The sequence below is a fragment of the Epinephelus moara genome, chromosome 6 (assembly GCF_006386435.1).
Source record: "Epinephelus moara isolate mb chromosome 6, YSFRI_EMoa_1.0, whole genome shotgun sequence".
NCBI lineage: Eukaryota > Metazoa > Chordata > Actinopteri > Perciformes > Serranidae > Epinephelus > Epinephelus moara.
Genome location: NC_065511.1, coordinates 9,968,577 through 9,988,726, shown reverse-complemented (window position 1 = coordinate 9,988,726; position 20,150 = coordinate 9,968,577). Strand labels below are relative to the sequence as shown.

The following is a 20,150-nucleotide window of genomic DNA, read 5'->3' as shown; positions in this document are numbered from 1 at the left end:
AGCGTGGGACCACAGTGACACATCTCTGTTTTAATGGAAAGGACAGAGAATGCTGTCCTTATTACGTTGGGGCTTTTGCTACTTTTGGTTCCTTCAGGATGAGTGGGTGTTTGGCTCCTCTTTCTGGATCCCATCAGGATTTTCTCACTGTCATCATGTCTGCTAAAACCTTCAGTTTACCTAATCACAGAAACACTGAGTTTGAACTTGAATCTGTTCAGGTTCAAATTGGTGTAACCATGAACCCAGAACACCTCTGTTTAGAGAGACGCACAGGGGTCACATCTGCGCTTATTATTAACTGATGGTTGTACATTTTAGCCACAGACCCAAATATTGGATATTCACATGACTGTGACAACTCATACCTGGTCTAATTAATCGCTTACTTTAGTGCGTAGTCCACTTAAAATGAGTAAACTTGGTAAGCTATATTAGTCATCAGACCATTGTTTCAGAAGCATAAAAGCAAAGGCAGGGTCCTGCACATAGTTGTTAGATGACACGATGACAAATCATGCTCTTCTTTTTCAAAGCCAAGTGTTAATAACGTTCAATAAATACAATAGTTTGAAAGCCGTTGATGTGGTTTGCGTAATTGTAATGTATGTTTTGCTACTTTGATATCACATAAAGGCAGACTGTTGTAGTTGAAGTCAGTGAAAACACACAGGCCTGCATTTGTGCAACTGAATTTTGAGGTTGAATTGTTTATGTGTTTCAGTTTCATCTGGCTTTGTTGCACTTGTATCAATGAACTGTGTTAGTTTTTATATATAATTAAAGATACCAATATTTCACTTTGAAACTAGTATTTATTGTAGGCATTTTCCCGTTTATTTGAACCCTCTCTCCTCTTTTTTTCCAATGTGTAATCAATAAATTAGTAACTGCTTCTACTTTATCCACAAACCACTTAGAACATAGTGTATCGCTGACAAGAGATTTTTCCTCATCATAGTCCAAATTTTTTTTGACATATGTTTTCCCTCTGTAGTTCCACCCTGTGCTCCTCATGCCATTCATTGCTACTCCTTCTGTCTTCCTAGATGCAGTTCAGGCTGCGTCTATGCAGCTGGAGCTGCAAGATGTGTTGGTGAGAACAGGGCTAAAGGACCGGAACCGCCTCCTGCTGGGGCCGTTCTCCTGCAGCACCTCCCTGGAGGCTCGGTGGTGTCGGCACAGCGGTAGCCCTGGACATGAGCCTGGCCCCCCTAAACTGCTGCTGGACCTGAAGGGAGGCCTGCTGCAGGTTTGAATACCCATGACATCAATTCAGCATCCTCAGTCACAAGGTTTATCATCCAGCACAGGCACAGTTTGTAGAGGTCAGGGTCAGATCAGCACCTCTACACCTGGTTAGAATTCAGTGTCTTGCTCAAGGACACTGAAACCCGAGGGCCTCAGCCAGGCTCTTTCAGTTAAAGACCAGCCTCCAAACACAAGGCGGTGTTGCTGCCCATTTAAACGTCACCTCAGCTTGAGTGCCTTTGGTTTCCAAATTAATCCTTACAGTATTCATAAGCTGACACCCACAGGCACAGCTCATCACACTCCTCTTTAACTCTGCTTCTGTCCTCTTTGCAGCTGAAGTGATGACAGTAGGAATTGCATGCTGTAATTCCACCGTAGATTTGAGTCACATCTGTTGCTTAAATGGTGGAATATTAGGCTATTTTTAGGGGGGGTTATATCTTATGTGTGCCTTTTTTCCTGTCAGAAGTTACATAATGTCCACACCAAAAAGTCCCTTTTCAATGTGACTAACTGAGTGCATTATTACTAATGTATTATTCCACATTACTTCTTCAGGGGGAACCCCCTACCCCTCCCCCTTTTTCAATGGTTCCCTTAATGCTTTTATTGCGTGCCCATTAACAGAAACATGACTCGTAACTCAACACTTAATACGTAATCATACATTTCCCACTGTAAATATTGGCATTTGTGGTGTTTTAATCAAGTGCTGTACAAAAACCACCGGAATTCCTTCCGATTCCTTCTTCTCGTGCTCTCTTTCCAAAAACCTGGGAAAAAAATCCCCAATTTTTCCTGTTTTTAGAGTTTAGTCATAACCCACCCTTGCAAGCTAGTGAGTAGCGGGCAAGCAGGCAGGCAGCTCCATGTGTGAAGAGTTTTTGACTCAGAGATTCCTGGTCCATAGTCCAAACCCCAGGCAGACTCGCTTTGATGGAGCACGGGAAGGGGAATGCCGCGGGTAAGTAAGGAGGATGTGAGGTTGTCTTGGGTAATGTTAGAAAGGATATGAAGGGGTGATGACGAGGGTAACCCTGACTGCTTCTCTTCCTGTTTTGGAAAAGAATGTTAAATAATTCTCAACCTACGTATTTATGCATCAGCTGTGAGTCTGTGTCACTGTCTAGCATTTCCCTTATCACACTGTTTTTTTTCTCTTTTTTACGTACTTTGTCTATGTCACTCTTTTTCTTTCAGTCTCTCTACCCTCTCATCCCTGTTGGCCTCTGTCTCCTCTTTTTCCCCATCCCACACTCTTTAATTAATGTTCTCTGCCAACCACCTTACCGTCTGTGCTTCTGTCTCGACAGGTCTTCTGGGGCCAGGAACATCTGATCTGCCTGAAGCTGGTGGAGGAGCACCTACAGGTGTACCTAAACCTCCAGAAAGCATCAGATTCAGCTGATAGCTGTTCCAAGGGAAAGACCTGCCACATCCAGCCACCTCCCTCTCCGGGCTCTCCCTCTCCTCGGACAGAGCACAGCTCCGATGATCTGCGTACAGGGCATTTTCAATACATTCAGGACTCAGGTGAATGTTTACATAGTGCATGCTGATCTCATACAAAGATGACAAGGGGCTGATGGTGTAGCCAGGCTTAAATCTAGGTAAAGTGCTGGTTACTATACTCTAAATCCCATTTCACTTGTCATGATTGCTTTGTGGAACTTTTCATTTCTCAGAACAGCACCTAACTAGATGTTCAGCAGTGCCCCAAACTGCCTGACGGCTGTTTGCTTTATCAGCATGCATTCAAAGCAGCAGTCGCAAACAGACAAAAAGAATTGTCCAAGACTTGGAGTGAAATATTATTACCTGGACATACATTATTCCTGCTTTTTCTTGATAAGGTTCTCAAAATGGTTGGAACCAGGGTAAGCACTGGTCCTTGAATCCACAGGATGAAGAGTAACCATGGTCAGTTATTCATAAAGTCATGTAACTGAGTTGGTACTAACAAAAAAAGGAACCTTTGTGCCAAAGTGAGATGTCACTTAAGATACACATTGTCTTAAATCAAAGTCAGATCAAAGCCGTCTGTGGAAAAAAGTTTCATCGGACATGTCTGCCTGGTTCCACTCTGAGTAACATGCTGTTTATTCCCTCTCTTTGTGCTTTGTGTGTGCTGTCCTCTCTGTGCACACACGCAGATACACACAAGAACATTATACACAGAGGATCAAACTTCTCTCTGGCTGTAGACCAGCCGTCCACTCTGTCAGCTGTGGTTGAGTCTTTGTTTGTTGCACTGTTCCACTGGTCTTTGATGCATTTAATATGCTGGCTGAAGCAGGAGAACGTACAGTAGTGAACTAGAGAAGAGAGCAAAATCTGTCGGCAACATGTTGTCAACAGCCAGAGAAAACCAGGCCCCGGAGTGCAGAGCACAGCGAGTGGCCCCTAGGGGCCTGACACAGGGACAGATGGGATGGATGGACAGAGGAGGAGATGAAAGATGGATTGAAGGGAGGGTGGAGGGAGTCTCTGTCCCTGTTTCTCACTTTCTCTAAGTTCAAGCTAACTGGAAAGAAAGCAAAACCATAAAAGTGTCTGTTTTTTCTTTCATCCACCCTTTTTGCACAAGAACAATACACTGTCCACCTTTAAGTGGGCAGCTCGCTGCTTCACAAAAAAGGAAAAATTAGCCACAGACAGATTTCGCTGCCCCTTGAAATGTGTTTTCTGGAAAGAGACTCTCAGTGTTTGTACCCCCAGGGGCCAAACAAAGCAGCAGTTCTCTGCTTGACTGTTTTTTTCAAATAAACATTTTTCCAAAGGACTTGAATCCCAAACAGCAGCCACGACTTAAGTCAAACACCACTCAGAAGTTTAGATCCAGTGTTATCCAGCTTTTGCAGGTGCTTGGCATGGTTCAATCAATGGCTGTTTACTCAATAGCAAAAATGTTTACCCAGCCACGTTGTTTATATACGGCTTCTTACGCATGTAAACAATCTGAAAGCGTGGAAACATCGACAGTGCTCTTTTTGGAGATATTGTTTTGGAGGGTTCAGATTCCATAGTAGAAATAACATCACAGCACCAAAGATGTTTGCAAGTCAAAGTTAGGTTGTTGTTGTTGTTTTTTATTGCCACATTCAATAAATTTCATAATGCGAAAATGTACATCCCACATGAGAACACATCAGAACTTCGATCACAATATTCTAACCTCTGTGTGTTTCTTTCTTCCTCAAGCATCTGTAAATGTTCAAGCAGGTCAGTTAAGCCTTGAAACAGGCTTTTTGTTCTAAAATCTTGTGTAGTACTTATTTATACTGGAGGAGTGTAGTACAGTAAACTAGTAATCTGCTGTATCTTAAAATATAAAGTATATGGATTCCTTCCTGTTTATTCTCTGCATTCCAGTCACATCATCTTTTTTCCTTGTTTCAACTCTTCTCTTCTCCTCATTTTCTTATTCTCTTCGCCCCTCACCACATGTTTTCCCTCTTTTTGATGTCTTTTATGCCTTATGTATAGTACAGTGTAAACACTTTTAGTTCACTGACAGATTAAAGTGAAGTTCGTCTTTTCTGGCAGCATCCCAGAAACTGCCAGGACCCCATGAGGTGGTGTTCTACAGCGAGACGGAGGACAGCCCGGGGGTGATGCTGTGGAGGTACCCTGAACCCCGTGTCCTTACCTTTGTCAGGATAACGCCTGTCCCTTTCAACACCACAGAGGACCCTGAGATCAGCACTGCCGACCTGGGGGACGCCCTGCAGGTTAGAGACAGACACACATACATGTATCTCTTGATTAGAACAAATGTGTTCTCCCAAAACATTTCAAACAGACTTCCAGGTGCTCTCTCTTCGCATTACACTCCTCCATGTCTACTGTTATTCTGAAAACCCTTCTTAAACATAAACACACAGCATATTGTGAATACATTTGGAAGCAAGGAGAGGTAATGTGTTAAGCAACCAAATGTTTTAATCATTACTTGATTCAGGATATGTTGTAGTCTTCTAGAGTCCGGGCTACTAAAAGGAAGGCGAACGAGGCATACACTGAGAAGTGAATCCACTCATGTCTCTCACTGCTCCCTGCTTAACATCACCTGCACTGAAAGAGAAATAAACTGTCTTAGATTTGGACTGGGGGCCATTATAATTCCCATGACATGAGTCATGAGAACTTCCATACTCTATGTGTTATTGAATGACAGAGACCCCTGCTGTCCCTCCAAACATGTAATACATGGTCAGACAGCTGTGGAAGTCATCTTGCATGCTCTGGTGTGAATAGCCAGGTGTCTCCAACCCCAGATGAGGTTATAATTTGGCAAGCTGTAGCAGCTACTGAGTCTACAGGGCCTCAGTAGGGGACAGGACATCCCACTTTTCCTTCTATCACTCATCCTCTGCCTCTCTATCCCCCACCTCACTTTCCAGCTTATCATCCTGGAAGGCAAGCTGGGTCCCAAATCACATCCTTCTGATCCTCCTCTGTAATCTCTCTTTTTTCCTGGAGCAGAAATATGCTATTTTTAGGTAAAATTTCCTGACACTGTTTTAACTGTAGTCTTATTTTTTTGGCCATGCAATTAGAAAAGGAATTTCTGGTAATACAATAGGCAAAACATGTTTTTGTCATCCTCTTAGCTAAGCTTATTCCAGTCACGTTCCTGAAAGTTCTTTTCCTACTCATATAAAGTTTCCCAGCTTGTATTAGCTATGTTTTGTTAGACATTAGTTTAATTTCTGTGGTTTTAAATTTAATTTTATGTAGCTAAAGGTCTTCAAAAGTCGCTGAGAAGCAGCCCTCAGAAGCTGATAATGAAACAACTGCTATGTAATGCAAGGATTACTAAAAATGTAATAAAATAAGACGTTGGAATACATTTGTAGATATGGATCTTACATTACATTATTAGAATAACTGGTAAGTAAGTAAGTAAGTAGTAATTACTTTATAAATGGTATAATAATTTAGCTGTTAAAATATTGTTTTTTAAACATTTCTCATTAAATATAGTATTTATCAGGAGTTAATCTTCTAACTTCATGTTATTGCATTATCCTGAAATTAATGATGGTAGCCATTTTTATTACATTTGCAGCCTATTTATAAGGACTTTTTAATTACACTTTCAAGCATTGGGGTTAGGTTACCTTTCCTCTTCCTTTACTTTCTGCTTCTTTTCTCCATCTGTGGCAGAAGTTTCTCATCTGCCCATATCCTCCCCTTATCGCTCAGATTCTTTCCTGGACTCCCACAATCATTCACCTACAGTACAGATGTTTTCCTCTGTCTGTTTATGTGGACCCGGGAGACAAGATATTGGAAGGTGCTGCAGATGTTTGGCTTCCCAGCGAGGCCCCACAGCTGTAAAGTCCGTAATGAGCAAAACTCTAAAGCCTCTAGCTGATTGGCCACGTATTGAGTTACAGTACAGAAGGGATGGAGCTGATGTGTGTGGAGGAGGGAGGATTAGAGGAAGAGGCAATGATAGACGGAGTTAGAATAGAAAGAGGGTGGTTAATGGGAGTAGACTGACAGGGAGGAAGAGTGGAATGAGAGAGATGAATAGTGATGGAGTGAGAGGAGGGTCAAGAAGGATGGAGATAGATGGTCACAGATGGAAGTGGTGTTGTCTGCGAAGCTTACAAGAGCCTCTGTGTGGAAAAACACACTTTCTCTAGTTCAAGGGAGATGATTCTTTACCAGCTGACGAGTTGAACTGACAGGAGATACAACAAGCTGGCAGGCATATCCCAGCGTGTCATGTTCACATGTATTTAGAATCTGTCATACACTTGGACTAGACAGTGGTGTATCAAATGGCAGGGGGGAGTAGTTGGGTGCCTGCATTTATTTCTGCATCTCCACTGCTATCTGTGTTTGTGCATAAATATGGATGCCTACGACTGCAGACATATTTGTGTGAGTGTGTATTACAAAGCAGGAGTTGTGGAACCAGTGGATGATGAACATGTGGTTTCCACATCTTCTGCACCACTCCTCATGTCATCTGGCGTGGTCCCGTCTCTTCTGACAAGTCTGTTAAAAGGAATCAGGTGATGAGACTACCACAGGGGAAGTGGTGAAAAGAGGAGGCTCTGAGCATTACTGAAACCTCTTCATGTGGGGATGAGATGTAGTAGGGTGAGATGCTCTGTCTGTAGAGGAAAGCAATAAATGCTAAGAATTTAAATGGGAGCTACAGTATTGTTATTGACAGCTAAGAAGATTGTCTATACAGTTGGGCAGAATCAATTAGCATTTTAAGGGCAAATGCACCTTGCACTCGTAAAAAAAACAGTGTAAAAAGAGTAAGTGTCCTCATACTGCTGCTTGTGTTTCTGTGACATGTAAATGCTCGGGCCAGGCCTTGTAGCAGGGGGGCAAGAAATCATATCAGGGTGGCCATTGGCCCCCTGACCACCCCTTGGAGGCACACTGGCAGAAATGTTTGTAATAGGACCCTTGGATAGCTATAGCAGTGAGCATGTTAACAACCATATTGTTGGTAACATTAATGAAAAACATCACTTACAATGTGGATTTGCTAAACTGGTTTAAATGCATTGTTGAAAGCTACTGTGAAGCATTTTGTCAACACCGCTAAAAACAGTATCATGTATCATGGACATTTTTAAAGGAGTGATTGTAAAGTAATTATAAGAAATTGGATCAGTTTACTGATATGTTAAACAGTCAGTCTTACCTCATATTTTTGTCCAAACACTCACATGCCAGTCGTGTGTGAGGCGAAGGTTCGGGTTCATGGGGGTTATTTTAACAGGAACTCTCGGTCATCAGCCAAGATCGTTGTGAACCCAGATTTAATTGATTTCAGCCTCTAGCAAACAATAATTATTCTTAACTTTCTACAAAACTTCAAAGTCTCTCAGTTAATTTTTTTATTTCTCAAAATACCAAAAAGAAAGTCCAGCAACAGAGAACGGAAATGCAGCTATTAAAATCCAAAAATCAGTAATGGCTCAGTTTCAGCTCCGAAGGAATTTCATTTACTTTACATGTAGAGAGAGAGAGAAGGAGAGAGAGTAGGAAAGAGAAAGAAGGCAGTCATAATTTCTCAGGCCTCTAAAATTACCATGTGGCCACACGGAGATGGAGGCTGATAGATTTTGAGAAATGGAAAGTGAGAGGCATAGGGAAAGAAAAAGAAATAAGGAGTAAGAGGGAGAGTGACGTTTAGCACTGAGCTGGCCTGCCATTCCTCTATATCATTTAGGCACTAATGTTTTTCTAATTTAGGGCTGTTTACCAGCAGGTGGATTGTGAAAAGAATTGCATGTGGTGAACAAAACAGAAGTGGCTCTTCTCCATATTTTCTCCATCTCCTCTTTCTATTCCTCCTCCTCCTCTTCTCTCTCTTTTCCCTACTTTTGTCACACACACACACACACACACACACACACACACACACACACACACCCCCCCCTCCTCCTCTTCTTTGCTCCCTGTCTCCACCCTGCTGAACAGATGAAGGTGGGGTCGGGGGGGCTCCTTCTCTGAGCCATGCTGCTTGCTTGTCCCCAGAGCAGATCATATTAACATTTTATAAAATCAAGATTTCCTGCATTTAAATAGTTGTGGTTTCCCAACTGGTTCCAGTATCTCGGAGGGGGAATTCAAACCTTCTTCCATTACTCAAAGTCAAATTGCTGCCTGCGCTGTTTTTACACACAGTAGAAGGGGAACGATGTCAGAGTGATTGGGGGGGCAGCTTAAAAACGACAGATCCCTGACGGAGCATCCGCGGGTTCCCACCTGTAGAGGGCCCAAGTGATGAAGGGATAGAAGGAGAGAGGAAGGTGACTCATTCTCACCTTCTCCCTGCCGTGTGGTCCAGTTCTCTGAATCATAAGCAGGTGTCCTTACTGCTTTTTTTCCATCCCTCTCGTTCGTCTTCCCCTCCTTCTGCCTCTCTGTGGGGTTCTGAAGCCTGAGAAACAGGGAGTAAACACAGGAGCTATGATTCAGCCTGACCCCAGCTCAGGGAAGCAGCAGGAGGAGGAGATAGTGTGTTCCAGTTCAGTCTCAGCATATAGTCAAACACAAGTAACACACTCTGTTCTCAGACATTCACATTTGCCTTTTACCAATACAAGTTTTTCCCAGTATGCAAATGTATAAATTTGATCATCCACTCGCTGTTTGGGCAGCTGCCCAAAATCGCTCTGAGCAAACATCACACCATCTGCTCCCCTGCTGTTGCTTTCGTGCATGGCACTGTGGGATTGCTTTTCATGTCTCAGCAGGGCTCTGCACTGCCATCATGGCCCTGCTGGCCTGCGACCCGTATCATAAAAACTGCATGGCCTGAGATGAACCAGCAACCTTCAACCATAACCACAACTGCAGCTGTTGTTTCTGTCATTGTTGTTATTATGAGAAACACAGGTCCACCATTAGCTTCACATCCATGGCGCGCCCCTTTTTATTCATGTACATTTTTTCCCAATTAGTTAAAAAATGCAACCTTTTGTAGAGAGTTAGAATCTGAGGGGAGTCAGAGGGTATTTCACTTCAGAGTGATCCATTGAACCAGAAAGAGCAAGAGTGTATTTTAGCCAAGATAACTATTATTTTAGTGGGACAGTGCTCAAGCAGACCTGCATTAGTCACAGCTAATGCACTATAAAAATAAAAGACTGTCCATGTGGTTAATTTGATCTGGAGTTTTTACACCTCATCCACCAAAACTTCAGTCCCCCTTTTTAAAAGTTTGGCATTAAAGAGAGAAAACAAAAAAAAGTTGAGCATGAAGATCTCAGCATGGGCTTATTCCTGATTTTCCACACTGATTAATGTTAACCTATATTAGCCCACCTGAGACAGCATAGCGGGAGTCATTTTCAGAACAATTTTCATTACATCTCCTGAGTAAACATTTGCTCAAGCTGATGTCAATTCAATTTGCCTGCTGGCTGATAAGAGGTAGCTAGCAGTGGAATTTTTAGACATATAGGCATCAGTGAAATAACAGAAGACCTAATAGCAGTGTTGATATTGTTAATAAAAGTAATGGCAGACAAGGCTGTGGATGTCAGCAGCCACAGCCTCAGAGGGAGCTCGGGGAGTCTTCAGTTGCAGAGACATATTTAAACTTTAGCACTGATCACACCTGGGTTGATCATGGAAATTTAAGTCTTTTCTATATGTTGTGTATTTGCTTTAGTTTGCCTGCCTTTAGTTAAGCTTTTGAAAGACTGTGATTGGTCATTCGGTCCCAGAAAAGTAACTCCATGCTGAATAGTGTTTTGCGGTTTGGCAGAAACAGGGCTGGGTGACAAGGATGGAAATCAGATCTGTCTATACACAATGCTGCCAACAGTCCTGGATTTAAATATATTTGTAAATAGTTTTGGATATTGAACCTACTTGAAACATAGCTTTCCAGGCATTTGAATCACCTCCAAAATGGAACCTTGTCTCAAAAATTAAGATAACATTTAAGATAACTCTTTGGCTGATATTTTGCCCTGAGGTGTAGCTGCCAGGCCTACTTTGTCTTGCGCTTGAGGAAAACACAGATTGGACCCCTCCAGCCAAGGGAATGTCAGCTATTCAGGGTTACATGTTGTTTATCAGATAAGGTACACACACAATCAAGCAGAAAACTGACACTGCCCAGACTGTATCATGCACTCACATGCATACGCACACCTGTGTATACGGCAGTATGTATACACGCATATTGTCTTTCATATGTACAATTATACATGGTCTTCCTCTTGGACCCATATACACAATCCATTTGACATATACACAGGTGCCTTCTCCTCCCAAAAGCCATTGCCAGACGTCCAACTCAGCATAGCTAAAACATTTAATTCAGGTTTTTTTTTTTTCCATCATCCCTACAACAGTCTTTCTTGCTTGTTATCGATTTCATCTCCGCTCTCCTCCAAGGCCAGGGCTACAAGTCAGAGGGAACATGACGCAAATTCAACCATGCAAATGTGTTCCACTGTACCATATATGCACCTCACATATTCATTTCTGTATGCCGTCATGTGTATAGAATATCACAGGTGAAGAAAAAAACACCCTCTGTGTTTTAGCAACGCAGTTCTGGGAATTCTCTGCGGAGATTCAGTGAGTTTCCGCTCCGGTGGCTCAGTGTTGGGGTTGCGGGTGCACCACTCTGTCAGGTACAATTATGAGAAGTTGATTCCAGGAAAACCTGTGTGGCATTTCATACATGATGTAAGCTACGGTTACCTCATGCATTCCCCCCTAACAGTACAGCCCCAAATGCACGGACACATAACACACACAATTTGTGAACACAAAGCTTTTCACACACCCACACACACCAACTTGTTGACAGTTCCATGGGTTTGGTAAGTGTCCAAGGAGCTCTGTACCTCCGGTAAACAATTGGATTGTCACAGGCACATGTGCACAGACAAATGACCCCGCTCACCCATATATACACACATACACACGTGCACACTCATGTCTCACTGCCTGGCACCCTTCAGGTGTGCTGCTAAGAGCTCCCTGCCACCACTGATCCATCAGTAGCTGAGTGGTGCAGGTGGTCGAGGGAACCTGAGAACCTGGTTTAGTTCACACAGGAGCACCAGACACATTTATGCTAATTTTGGCAGAATATGAGAGGAGTGCATGGAGCCCTACCAGTCATCACATAATGTGTGAACACTCACATAAGCTGATTGTTATTCAGTGTGAGAAACAGCTCCAGGACTTAAATGCTAATGGCTGTCATGTAGCATACAGTTGCCTGGTGTTTAACTATGCTGTGGTCATGCAGTGTTTTTATGGAGATGAGTTGTCACATTGCTGCGTTGGTGGTCTGCTGTCAAAGAGTTGTATTTTTTGCCGACTAGATGAGAAATTAAAAATTGGTTTGGAGGTGAGTAAAATTCAAGGTTGTAATACAGACACCTTAAACAAATCACTTGCTCTTTCCTTCTCTAAGGCGAGGGTTCACCGTGTCTTGAAAGGGTTGGTAAACTATCAATGCTTGATGATTAGCAGACCACTGCAGTTGCTTAATACTTTATGTGTAACTTGGGGATCCACAGGCCCGGAGTAGTACCTGTTGTGCAATAACAAAGCCTTACACTAATCCTAGTGCTGATGAGTAATCAGGGTTACACTGAGGAGGTTATAATAGTCCATTTATCTGGACTGGTGCCTCAGGTTAAAGTGATGAATAACAGGGATACAATGGTAAGACGCCACTGGTGTGTAGAGAAGACTAAGTGGGGGATTTAAAAACAAGAAAAATGTTGTCATCCGATGGAGTTAAGCCATCACCTTAAGAAAGAAATATCAGATCCATTGGCAGAAAACAGCATCATTTCTACAACAGCAACAATCTAAGTTAGTGTCTCGGTAGGAAATTAGTTTCAGTGAATGTAACCCCATAACGCAACCCAAAGGGATGCAAAGAAGCAGTGTGTGTCTTTGGGTCCTCATAAAATCTCCAAGAAAGCCATTCCTTCAGGTTTCCTCCAAGCTCCAGGAGAGAAACAGATATCTGTGATCAGTCTTAGTCTGTGTTCAATGGTTGTCAGCAGTTGGCTGTATGGAAAACAGGAAGAAAGGAGGTGGTGTGGTGATAGAATTCCACCTTTATTGACTGGTGAGCAGAGGTGTGTAACTTGTTCAGAAGCATTCTGACTCTATATGAGAGAGGAGAGGGTTCTTTTGATCCACAGATATTTAGCAAGGATTTGCATGAGCAAGAGTAAGGGGGTGAGATGTTGTCCATCATTCCAACAATGTTTGCTCAGCAAATTAAAAAAGGGCTACAATAAACAGCAAAAAACTCCATTTTAGACTTGTATTTTCTTTTAGTACTTTTTTGCATGTGTTGTACGAGTGCCACAAGGTCTGTATCATTTTAGCTTTATACAAGTATTTTTGTGATCTATGATGTTGTGTCAGTTCTCATAATGTTGATCTTCAAAGACGAAATCAGCCACAGAGAGTCAGCGTCTGGACAGGGTACTTGCTTGCCCTTAAGGGACCTTGAATTATAGTTGAAGGACACTACCGTAATTTCTCTGCAATGCTGCTGCCTCTAAGAATGGTAGAGAGGATCCATGCACATGTAAAGTGTTTCTGTGTCTTTCCTTCCAGGTACCATGCAGCCTAGAGTACTGGGACGAGCTCCAGCAGGCCTTTGTTCCATACCGAGAGTTCAGCCTTTCAGAGAGCAGTGCCTGCCAGCTGCAGCTGCCCAGCCTCAGCCTCACCGACCAGCAGAAGGAGCTGGTGGCCTCAGACCTGTGGAGGATAGTACTGAATAATAATGGAGAGGGAGGAGATGAGCAGAGGTGGGGGAAATCTGTATTTTACCTTGTACTGTTTCTCTGCGCTTTTGGGTATCTGTATGTCTTATATGCATGGCTGCATCCCCAAGCTTGTATATGAGAGAGTGTGTGTATATGCCTACACAGATATGTGTGTGGACCTACACTAAGTGTGCCGTCCAGTGTAAGGGAAAGCAGAGAGAGAGCGCACCCAGGCCGCCGAGCACAAAGAGCTACAAATGTGTCCCTCGCCCCACATCTGGTGTGCAGGAGCAGGGAGCGGGCTTGGAAGGCGTTCAGATCGGCCTAATGAGATTTCCCAGCACACCAAGTGCCTGTCAGGGCCCATCCGGATTCCTTCCTGCTTACCTTGAGTGTATCTAATCGAGGGGAAGCTCACGGGAAGCAAGAGGAGTAAAGCCCCCTTTGGGTTGGCTCATAAGTTCCTAGGCCTGGTCTGGGTTGGGCTGGGTTGAGTTGGGATGGGATAGGTTGGTCTGGGCCTGCCAAGCTCTGTAACACCTCAAAGAGCATGCCTTTACTCCTTTTTTCTCGCTACCACGGCTTCCTCTCTTCATCTCTCTCAAGTCTCACCAGGCATCCTGTTACATCTTCTGTGCTTCACCCATTTTTCATTTCTTTCTGTCTTCTTTTCTCATTCCTTTCTCATCTTAATTTACTCTCTCTTTTTTCTCTTTCCCCCCTTTTTACTTCCTCTTGGGATTTAGAGAACTTTTAGTGGAAGAGAATTGCCAAGCCCACATTCTGTGTGGCTTAGAGAGCTCCAGAGGAGCAGAAAGGGAGGAATAAGAAAACATGTAAGAGAAGAAACAGAGAAAAAAGTCTACAGTACCAGATACAGTGTAAAGCAAAATATACATCTGTGTTTCATTACAATCATAGTCCAAACACTACATTTCCTTTATGTTTAAATTATTTGTCTTTTTTGATCAAAATTGATTCCCCTTCCCTTACTCGCTCGTTTCATCTGCCTTACTTTAGTTTCCACCAGAAAAATAACTTGGCTGCCCTGCCAACTGGAAGTAATGAAAATTGTCAACATATGATGCTTATCTTTTTAAGGAGCACTCTGCTGCACCAGCGTTTTTCAGGTCTTGAGCGTTTCCTGCTGGAGTTTTTATGGTGGATCATGGTAGCAGCAAATTACAGAGCAAATGGTCATTCACTTCAATTACCTTCCATTCAACATCATCAACCATGACATGCAATTAATGTCCATGGAGAGGTTCTCCTGGAAACTGAGGCAGTAATAACGCACCTAAACTCACAGCCTCGGACAGCGAGGAGGCCCTCTCCATATTGTTGTCTCTTTTTATTCCCTTGTGTCTGAATAATTGCAGCGTTTGTCTCGCTGTAGATTTCTGATGAGGATGTCACACAATTTGTAACTCGCTGGGCAAGAGACAAAAGCATTTAGCTACAAATAAGAATCAGACAATTTTAATTAGTGAGTAGAATGTTTGTGGCCATTATTCCGCTGCTGTGCCTATGCTTTTGATATTACAAAACAAAGTTTGATAGAAAATCAATAACTGTTTGCTAGTTTTTTTCCTTTAAAGTATCAAAAGCTGAATCATAGTCATATGTTACTAATTTTTCTTCATAATTGTTTTCATATGAAGTAATTTCTTATTCACAGAGTGCCTTCAGTTAATACTGGGTCTTAATTTCTTTGCATTTTTTGTGTGTTCCAGTTCGGACAGTGAGTGTGGGTCCCAGCTGCCCTGTGATCAGTTAGTATCTCCAATTGCTTTGGCAGCCTGCACCCGTGTGGACTCCTGCTTTGCACCCTGGTTTGTCCCCTCCTTGGGTGTGTCCATTCAACTAGCACAGCTCGACATTCACCTCTGCCACCATCTAGAACAGCTGGGCACAGGTAGGAAACAGAATATGCAGTCACCAAGTCTCCTCTGAGTTTAAAGAGTATTGGGTTTATCAGGAGTGATTGTGGTCTAGCCATTAGACAAAGTGACTTCAAATTTTCTTTTCGTATCATAACACGTCATGTTTTTTGGTGGATAGTGTTACCTGACATTACAGAGCCAATAGTCATTCACTTTAACTACTTTACATTCAACATCATACTGTGGCAATAAATGGCTACCTTCTAAAAATCATTACTCTTAACCAGGCACAGGACAGTATGAAAATTTCATGTACAATTATGGTGGCCAAAATAACTGCAATTCATGTTATTATCACTATAATCATCAAAACATGCTTAAAACTTTTAAAATAGCACTAAAACATACTGGAATCACTTTTTCTTTCATTTTATCAAGAAAAAATATTTTCATAGCCATACACGTTGGACACACTTTGTTTTGCGAACATCCTTTTTTGTGAAAAACAAGCAAACAATCTTAAAGAAGCCAGGCTTTTCAACTCTTTGAAGTGGCATCATATATTTCAATATGAAATATGCCAATATTTAATTAAGATGTTTTGCATTTTTGAGGTTGGTGCGTATGAAGCCTGGTTTTGCAGTGTCTCTTTTAATTGCCGTGTGCCCAGTCATCTCTTTCGGCACTGCTGAACACTATGCATAATTATCCAGATGAGGGGAATTCACTATGATCAATTTATTGTGTTCTTTATCGCGATCCAAGATAAAATTGTATATTGTCCCTACTCATAATATTCATACATGCATTACTTTTGTTTTGGAACTATATATGTAATTTTTTATATTCCCAGGTGGCAAGATCGTTATTCTTTTTTATTAGGTGTGCCATGTTTTGATCAAATATGTCTTACAGTCTAGTCTCTTAACAAGGATGCTGTGTCTCACTCCTCCAGTTCCAGCTCGTCAACTTCGTCCCTTCTTGCCAGACAGGAAGTTACCTCAGGAGCAGGAGTTCATGGTTATTGGTGCTCGGGAGCCGCGGGTCTTCCTGCGCCAGTGGAGCAATGGACCACGTCAGTGTCAGGAGTTCAGCTTTTCGTCCCAGCTAGACTGCAAGCTGCTGGAGTACCGAAACCTAACACACCTTCAGCTCCTTCAGCCTTGTGGACTGCAGGTAGAGCTCAGCTGTTCATGTCGATTTTACATCTGTCTAGATATTTGATTCAAAGCATTGGTTAAGAAATGTGAAAACAATTTAGAATTAAATTTCTTGTGTGTTTCAGGGCCAGGCTGCGGCCACCTGCTGCCCCCAGAACACCACTTTGGATGTGAATGTGTTTGTGGACCCGGTATTTCTCAATATCAGCCAGTATGCCATTCATACTGTGGACACCGCTCTGCACAGCTGGCAACAGGTAACAGAGAATAACCTTGAAATGCACTTTATATCTAATCACACTCCAAAGAATACAAGTGCAAGTTCCATGAACTGACGCATAAAACCCAGGCACATTGTTGATGATAGATTACTGACTGCTTGCAGAGTTTTGGAAGAATTCAGCATATTAGGGGTCCTGATGGCTGAAGAAGAACTTTTATGCCTCCATGCTGACGACAGCCGCAGTAAGAGGCTTTATGTTTTCAGGTTGTCCATACTTCTGCCCATCTGTCCCACTCTCTTGAACATGATACCACCAGAGGGCCTTGAAGGAACTTCTTTAAATTTGGCAAAAACATGAACTTGGATTCAACAGTGAACTGATTGGATTTTGGTGGTCAAAGGTCACTTTAACCTCAAATCTTGGTTCCCATGGCCGCGATATCTCAAGAAAGGCTTGAGGGAATTTCCTCAAATTAAGCACAAGCATCCACTTGGACTCTGATTAGGATTTGATCAAAGGTCAAGGTCATTGTGACGTCAAAAGCATGTTTTTGGCCATAACTCAAGAATTCGTATCCTAATTATGACAAAATTTTACACGAATGTCTAATAGGATAAATGATGAAGTGATGACATATTATGTCCAAAAGGTCAACTTCATTGTGACATCATAGTGTTCTGCAAAAACATTTTTCTGCCCATTACTCAACGACATAACTCAAGTGCTGGAGAGGAGACATCTATTCAGATACTAGTTTGGTGGTCTTGGGTGCCCATCTTGAAACTGTGCTGGTTGTATAGATCTTCTGTTTTACCAAGGTGAAGATGTGTGTGAAGCATTCATGTTTTAGAATTTGTCGCTTCTTTGCAACAACATAAATATTTGAATCATTGTCAACTGTCATGGCTACTAGGGCTGTCCCAAATACGAATTTTTGGGCTTCAAAGCTACAGTGATAATTACTAGGAAATATCTGAAGCTTCAGCGATACACAATGGGTCCACTCAGACTTACTCTGTGCTTGAGAAAGAGAGTGATAGAGAGGGAAGAGAAGTTGAAAGGTGGACTATTGTATGCAGGGTTTTTCTGTAACTTGTTAATAACTCACATTGCCATGGGTGGGGCTGCATTACTAGATGCAAAGCAAGCACCTCACTACAGTTGCTGGCCGTGGATAACGGCCTGCATTTTGTCTCACATGTTCCTTTTCTTTATGAGACAGCCAGTTTAATAGCTTGAAGTGAGGGTCAATGACTGCACTGAGGACACTGGCCTCATTTATGTCCGACACTTGCTGGCTTCTTTCAATTTCCTTCATCAGTTTACTGGTGAAAAAACAAATCAAAATAAAAAACTAAGCATTCTAATACGTATTTGGATGTTGATTAAGTGGGAATGACTGAAGCTTTGATGCAGGGTCAGCCCAAATGGTTACATACCAGTCTGGACAGACTGTAACTGTAACTGTAACTTGACTGCTTCACAGAGGCATACATCTACGAGGTGGTAATTCTCTCTTTTTTTTTTAAATCCCTCCTTACAGCTAATATCAGGAGCAAAATAGTTTACTGATTACTTAGATTGCAAAGTATTTAAGGATACCTTTTTCAGTTGTACATTTAAATAGTGGGATACATTCACACATTGAAGGTAACAAGGGATTTGCCCTGTTGTTTTATCACTAGCACTTGCAGATAGCTGTTATGTTTGAAACCAGGGGCTAGTAAATCCATAGAGGAAGTATTTAGGAAACGTATGCATTTATAGAATATGCTGAAAGACGGTCTTTTCCCCCAGATGGGGTATCAGCTAAACAAACTCACAACAAAGTGGATTTCATGAGAATGGTTTGGTTGTATGCCAGTGGTAATAAAATTTGCAGGATGGAGCTGCCTTTGGGTTTGCTGTAAACTCTGACTAAGAGGCTACACTGTGTCTGTTCTTGGGCTTCTAGTCCTATGGTCCTCGTCATCTCTCGGTTCTCAGCTCTCAGCACTGCCTCTGGTAGCCAGGATATTTGTGTGTGAAGTAATGCCCATGAAAACACGGTAAAACTTGAGTGGTGACACCTGCCAAGACTTCATCTGGCTCTAGTCCTCCACCCAGTTGTCTTCTGCACACACACACACACTCACACACACACATACATATATACACGCACCCTGGCCTCTCTGGCTTTGTATGCCCTATCATGGCTCGGCTCAGCTCAGCTGTGGCTGTGCTGACTCATATACTGGCCTCTGGAGACATGAAGTACTCTCATGATTTTACATGCATACAGACTCTCACTGCCAGGTGAGAGAAATAATAACTTGTGTTTTTCTAGGAACAGCTGTGGTGTTTTACCTGTGGAAAATAAAATTTAAACATGCTGTATAGGAAATCTACTATAAAATGATTGTTCTGGCTAGCAGTTTAATACCTTTGTTTTCACTCAGTGGCATCACTGACTCATCAAAAGCTCTTGCCGACTGTGTTGGATAATCGGTCATAATTGACCCTTGGCTTCATCATTGCATCATGTAGGGCAAGCCAATGAATGTTCCCTATTTCTGCTGGTTAATTTAGCCATAAATAAGGCTTTCAAGCGCTGGTGGTGTTGTAATGAGTGGTCATATTGCAGCCTTTCTGGAGTGTTTTGGACATGTTGGTATCCATGGTGGGCTTTACACAACATGCCAAGCTCGATTAGTTAGGATATTAGTTGGTCGTGTGCTTTTTGCCAAGGCTGATACTGATTGGGTGATATGTTTGGCTTTTTTAAATGCCATCTTTGCCCAGTATCATGAGACCCAAAATAGAAGCATACAATGCTCACACATACAAAAGCACTCAAAATACCCTTCTCCACTTTTAAACTACACAGTCAAACACAACCCTTGAAGGCTGCATTTACATGTTCGCTGGTATGGGATTGATTCGTAAAATGATTAAGCCTGCTGTATTGTCTTGATTGGTCTAAACAGCAGCAGCCTTGTAACTTGTATAGAACCTTTTAACTACCTCCAGCCTTCACCACTTTGCTGAACACAAGGGAAAAAACACACCATAATTATAAGGCAAATGTGCTGCATGTGGGTTTGGTAGTTCTGGAGTAAGGGGCACAGAGAGGTCAAGTACAAAAGGCTGACTTTTTAGAAAACCGTATTCTTAAATATTTGGTGCACCTCGGAGGAAGTTGTGAACACTTATATCATTGAACATTGTTTCCCTTTTTGGAGTTTTACTGAAACAAAGTCTTGTACGTGGTGAGAAAACCTTGTATGGGTGTGATTAAGCGCAATCTGTCTGGTGGTGAGGTGCACTATAGGGTTGGATGCAAAGGACCGCCCAGTTAAACTAAAATGTATCTTTGATCTGATAGAGGCTTACATT

The 20,150-nt window shown here is 42.3% G+C and overlaps 1 protein-coding gene across 3 annotated transcripts in view; it reads left to right on the top strand.

Annotated features, from left to right (window-relative positions):
* Nucleotides 1–20,150, top strand: part of LOC126391718 (intermembrane lipid transfer protein VPS13B-like) — a 347,897-nt gene that overhangs the window by 273,522 nt on the left and 54,225 nt on the right. For 2 of the 3 annotated variants that reach the window (XM_050046623.1, XM_050046622.1), the window contains exons 39-45: nt 1,050–1,252; nt 2,568–2,787; nt 4,801–4,985; nt 13,354–13,550; nt 15,242–15,423; nt 16,347–16,567; nt 16,677–16,808. In XM_050046623.1, coding sequence (XP_049902580.1) covers nt 1,050–1,252; nt 2,568–2,787; nt 4,801–4,985; nt 13,354–13,550; nt 15,242–15,423; nt 16,347–16,567; nt 16,677–16,808 — 1,340 coding nt within the window. Of the gene's footprint in view, nt 1–1,049; nt 1,253–2,567; nt 2,788–4,455; nt 4,477–4,800; nt 4,986–13,353; nt 13,551–15,241; nt 15,424–16,346; nt 16,568–16,676; nt 16,809–20,150 lie in introns of all 3 variants that reach the window. The other variant, XM_050046621.1, reaches the window with a different exon arrangement.